Here is a 5862-nt window from a genome sequence, read left to right as displayed (position 1 = left end):
GCCGAATCATTGAAGTAACGGGAGGAAAGGAGTTAGTGCAGGTGCCAAAATTAGGCATCACTGACATGGTAAGAAGTATGTCTTCCCACTGCCAAGAAGTTTACCCAACGCCTCCTTCATGTCTCTGTTTCTTAAGCTGTAGATGAATGGGTTTAGCATGGGAATGACCACCATATAAAGAATGGCAGCCCTACTGTCCCTCTCTGTAGAGTTCATTGATGGAGGAAGTAAATACACACCCATCAGAGACCCGTAGAAGAGCAGGACCACTGTGAGATGAGAACCACAGGTCGAGAAGGCTTTCCACCTCCCTCCAGGTGAGGAAATGCTAAACACAGCGCAGGAAATTTGGGCATAGGAGAAGACAATTAGCATGAGGGGAGCAGTGAGAAACAGCAGGCCCATGGTGATGATCATCAGCTCATTAATGTGTGTATCAGAACAGGCAAGCTTTAGTAGGGCACTGGGGTCACAGTAGAAATAGGGGATGGCTTTCTGGGCACAGAAGGCCAGACGGGTCAGCAACAATGTGTGCATCAGGGCAGGGCAGTTGGTTAGCAGCAAGCACATGCCCAGCATTAGTGCACAGAGCTGGGGACTCATGGCTGTGCTGTAATGGAGTGGCTGACAGATAGCCACATAGCGGTCATAGGCCATCACAGCCAGGAGGAAGTTGTCAAGGCCACCAAAAAAAAGAAGAAAATACAGCTGTGTAAGGCACCCAGAATAGGAAATGATCTGGCTCTGACTATAAATGTTGACCAGCATTTTGGGGATGGATGCAGAAGTGAAACAGGCATCAGTTAATGAGAGGTTGGCCAAAAAGAAGTACATAGGAGTGTGAAGCTGTGGGTCAGAACTGACGGCTAGGATGATGAGCAAGTTCCCCACGATAGTGATCAAGTACATGCCCAGGAAGATGCCGAATAGGAGAGGCTGCTGCTCTGGCTGCTCAGAGAGTCCTAGAAGGAGGAAGTCTGAAACCATGGTTTGGTTCACTCTGCCTGGCCTCCCCATTCCTTGTAGACCTTGTTATCTGTGTAGATATGCATCAATATTTAATTATGTATCAATATTTAATTATGAATTCACATATGTGTATCTACTACTATCTGAGTTATCAGAACTGTGGTGTGACAAAAAGGAGAATAACTGCTACTCTCAGTTTGAATCTTTGGGTCTAGAGAAAAGATTCACTAGAGAAGGCAGTGTAAGTTATTTGGAGATGGTGAGCCTTGGACATGGCCTAGATAGCTAGATATAAGAAGCCATTTATAATTGCCAATTGGAAACGAGTTTTATGCTCTCCATCAATTTATTTGCCCATCTCCCACTAATGGACACATAGACAAACACAGACACACAATCGTGTTCTGTGTGGGAATTGGGGAATAACTTTGAATGATAAAATGCTCTTTTATTTCTTGCCTCTCAATATCTAAAACGCCATCTCACCCTTTTAGCCCCAGTCCCTGTGGTCTTCCATAACTGGAGGCATAAGCTATGTGCACTGAGCACAGTGAGGATCTTGGTATCCTCTTATCTCCAGCCACTGTTAGGACATCCTCTCTATAAACAAGAAAGAGACCACCATCTATTACTCTCTCTCCATTAGCCCTGCCTTTCCTTTTGCGTCTCTGTACCTCTCTGCACTGGGAACTTATAGTTTCGTTCGCCAGACCTCTTGGGCATCATCATGATTAGTACTTATTTACAAAGCCTTGCTATGTGCCAAACACCTATTATATTAACGCCACAATTATCCCAATGATGAAAGTGAGTCTCAGAGATATCATCTCATGTATCCAAGATCATTTAGCTAGTCAAAGATTCAAAATATAAATCTGCACTGGACTCTAAAACCTTTGCTTCTCCCTACAGTCTACTCTAGTTGTATGGCTGATATTTACTCCTTATTAGAAGTAAATTCCGATATTTATTCTTATTAGAGAGTGGGAAGTTGGGGGGCGTGGGTGGAGTGGGGAGGGCTCTGTCTCTTTGGACTTAAAAATAGCTGCTCTTATGTTCCATTGTACAGAAGGTCACTATGAGTTAGAGGTGACTGGACAGCACCAAGCAATATACAGGATTTAAAACAAGCTGGTCTGAACCTTCAGCGTATATTGACTTTATAGAAGCTTTGACAGTTGAAGCTTTTGTAGATATTTTTGTCCTTCATTATTCATTGGCTCATAGGAGGGACTTCTGATTTTAGTCAGAGATTCGGCTTCCCTATCACCTGTTGCCTAGACCTTTCAAATCCTTACCTGTCGGGATATGGGTCCGTGAAGTTCTCCAGCATGTGAAGTTCTCCAGCGATCTCTTCTGAATGGAAAATTCACAATGAGGAACTCTCTGGGAACTTTCAGAAACAATAAAGTTGGGATCTATTGAGCCCAGAGTTGATTAGGACAGCTCAGGGGTGTGAGACTCATTTTCATCTTCCCCAAGCCTAAGAAGGCAGGAGTATTTTGGGGGGTTATAAAGCCTCCTGGGACCAACAGGATTCATTAGAGTCACCTTCAGTGTCATCATTCAGTCAGTTCTCCAGCCAGCTCGTGCTGGCTCCTGGGGGAGCAGAGGGGATCTCTTTCCCAGGGGTTAACTTACTCGATGTGGGTCTCAGGAGTGTGATTCTGGGGCCTCTTGCTTGGATGGAGCACACTTGATCCTAACACACAGGCCTCCTGGGAAATTTCAGGTACTGGGCAATTTAGTGCCTGCCCTTTGCCCTAGGATTGAGAAGAAATTAGGAACTTACATTATTACATGAGCATTTTTGCTGGCCATCTCACAAAACAAAACAAATCTAATATAAGTTACTACCCAAACAAATCACAAACTCTTTCAATTAAATAAGGCAGACCAAGGAAATGCAATGAGATTTAAAGTCAGGAAAGATGTGAATCAGGGTTGCATCGTTCCACCATGCTTATTCAATGGGTATGCTGAGCAAACAATAAGAATGACCCTAAGTACAACAGAACAAAATACTGCCCTGTACATGAGGAAGAGCACTGCATCATGATTGGAGAAAGACTTGTTAGCAATTTGTGATATGGAGATGGCACACACCTGTAAACTGAAAGCAAGCAGAACTTGCAGAACTTGCTGATAAAGGTCAAAGATGTCAGCCTTCAGTTGGGATTGCCACTCAATGTAAAGTGAACCTAACTCCTCACAACTGGACTAATAGACAAAATCATGGAAACAGAAAAGATGGAAATTGTCAAGAATTTCATTTTGCTTAACTCCACCATCAATGCTCATGCAGCAGCAGAAATCAAGAAATTAAATGATGTGTTGCATTGGGCAAATCTGCTGCATCTGGGCTCCTCTCAGGATGGACCAGTCCTTCATTAAAGACATCATGTTGGTAATGCAGAGGGTCAGCAAAATGAAGAACCCCCACCCCCATAATGAGAATGGATCGACACAGTGCTTGCAATAATAAACATAAATATAACAATTAGAAGAATGGCACAAGACAGGGCAGTGTGATACATATGAATCAGAACTAACTGACTGGACAGCACTACACACACATACACACGACACCAGCCATCAAGTGAATACATAGTAGCTGCTAAAAGGAATTACTCACATCTCCTGGGTTTCTACTAATACTACTCACTGCTCCAACTCACAGAGACCCTGTAGTTATGGTAAAAACTGGCCTATGGGGTTTCTAAGGCTGCCACAACTTTCTCTTGCAGAGTAACTGATAGGTTCCAACCGGTAGCCTTCTGGTCAGCAGGCAAGCACTTAACCACTATGCTACCAGGGTTCATTTCTATTAATATGATGTACTTCTTATCGTGTACTTTCATTAAGTAATCTCAAGTAAATCCCCCAAACTCAGGACAGGCCATCCCCCACCCCAAAAAAGACTCCAGCTTCCCTTCCGCCTGGAAAGAAGGGTCCCAGCTGTCCCCACTCCCTGGTGAGGAAGACCTGGGATGGCTCTGCATGCAGGCAAAATAAAGCCAACTACTCATAAACAACCCAGCAGCCCTCCCAGTATTAACAACTGCACCGTGATGCTGCAGAAACAGCAGTCAAGGGTGGTCCATACAGAAACAACAACAAAATAAGAAAAGCAGGCACAAACAACTGAAGAACCCCCAGATCCAATGTAATATTCTAAAGAAAAGGCTCTGGACCTACCAGAAACAGGAATCAGAAAAATGTTGTTCAGGTACTTTCAACAGATGAAAGAAATGTTTGAGAGAACAATGAAAGAAAAGAAAAATTAGAACCCTTATGCCAAATATAACTCTAGAAGACAAAAAATAAGAAAATAGAACTACAGCATGGTAAAAGAGCTGAGTAAGCAAACGGAAAACATGGGAAGCCGAATTAGTGGCCTTGAAAATAATTCCCTTGACGACAACTGACAAGAGAAACAATCAACAAAAAGAGCAAATGAACAGGAAGAAAACTTAAGAATTATGTGGGACATTATAAAGAGGAGCAGCCTACCTCTTATTGGGACTCTGGAGTAGGAAGAAACTAACAAACAATACAAACTTGACAGAGAAAATAGTAAAAGAAATCACGGAACAAAACTTCCCTAACACCACACAGGAAAAGAAAATTAATTATGCAAGAAGCTGAGATAATCCAAATAAGATAGACCCCAAGAGAAAAACATGTGGCATACTGTAGTCAAATTTCCCAACATCAAGGACAAAGAGACCCCTGAGAGCAGTTGGAAGGGGGTGGGAATGGGGGCGTGGGACAGTCACCCCGAGGAAAGTCAATGATAAGCTTATTTCTTAGCAGAAACCACACAGGCAAGAAGACAATGGGATGATGTATATAAAACTCTGAAAGAACAACTGCTAACCAAAGCTCTTATGTCCAGGAAAACTATCCCTCAAATACGAGGGAGAAATAGGGTATTTCTTGGCCAGGTGAAATTAAATAAATTTGTGAAAGCAAGACCAGCATTACAAAAAATTAATAACAGGAGCACATTGAACAGAAAATCAACAACAGCAGATAAACATAAGAGGAACCTAAAAGACAACACCACCCAGAAACCGATGCAGAAAACAGTATTCAAAATAGCACAAAAATACAGGCAGAACAAAGAAACCACACATATATACGTAGCAAAACGGCAGCAACAAGCCCGATGTATCAATAATGATATTGATGTTAAAAGATTAAATGCATCATGCAAAAGATACTGGAGAATGAAAGTAAATGTTAAAAAATTAAATGCACCCAAAAGTAAGATACTGGAGAAGAAAATTTAGTCCATCAATATGCCCCCTGTGTTAGTCCAGGTTGACTAAAGAAGCAAATCTAGGGAGGCTCATATGTGTATAAGAGAGAAATTTATATCAAAAGTGTAATTGTACATTAAGAAAACACCCCAGAGTGCGTTACTTACCTCGACTCTTAGCTTGTCGGGGACGGTAACCGGAGCCCGCAGCCCGCTCCCGCCGCGTTCCCCTTCGCCTCCCGCTGCATCGCCAGCATGCGTGAGTGCATCTCCATCCACGTCGGCCAGGCCGGTGTCCAGATCGGCAATGCCTGCTGGGAGCTCTACTGTCTGGAACACGGCATCCAGCCCGATGGCCAGATGCCCAGTGACAAGACCATTGGGGGAGGGGATGACTCCTTCAACACCTTCTTCAGTGAGACGGGCACTGGCAAGCATGTGCCCAGGGCAGTGTTTGTAGACCTGGAGCCCACAGTCATGGATGAAGTTCGCACTGGCACCTACCGCCAGCTCTTCCACCCTGAGCAGCTCATCACAGGCAAGGATGCTGCTGCCAACAACTATGCCCGTGGGCACTACACCATCCGGCAAGGAGATCATCGACCTCGTCCTGGACAGAATCCGCAAGC

At 43.8% G+C, this 5862-nt stretch overlaps 1 protein-coding gene across 1 annotated transcript; it reads right to left on the bottom strand.

Moving 5' to 3' along the window:
* Positions 1-57: 57 nt before the first annotated feature.
* On the bottom strand, positions 58-1020 carry LOC101644497 (olfactory receptor 1N2). The gene has a single exon (XM_004712604.3). The coding sequence runs from the start codon at positions 1015-1017 to the stop codon at positions 58-60; it is 960 nt and encodes a 319-aa protein (XP_004712661.1). The 5' UTR covers positions 1018-1020.
* Positions 1021-5862: the final 4842 nt, after the last annotated feature.

The sequence above is a fragment of the Echinops telfairi genome, unplaced genomic scaffold (genome assembly GCF_000313985.2).
Source record: "Echinops telfairi isolate 266 unplaced genomic scaffold, ASM31398v2 ScPeMD7_7410;HRSCAF=8448, whole genome shotgun sequence".
Classification (NCBI taxonomy): Eukaryota; Metazoa; Chordata; class Mammalia; order Afrosoricida; family Tenrecidae; genus Echinops; species Echinops telfairi.
Note: the sequence above shows the minus strand (reverse complement) of the source record. Positions and strands in the feature narration are given on the sequence as shown.

What these genes read in the sequence shown, in the direction of transcription:
- LOC101644497 (XM_004712604.3), bottom strand. Translation starts at nt 1,017, where the DNA reads ATGGGGAGGCCAGGCAGAGTGAACCAAACCATGGTTTCAGACTTCCTC.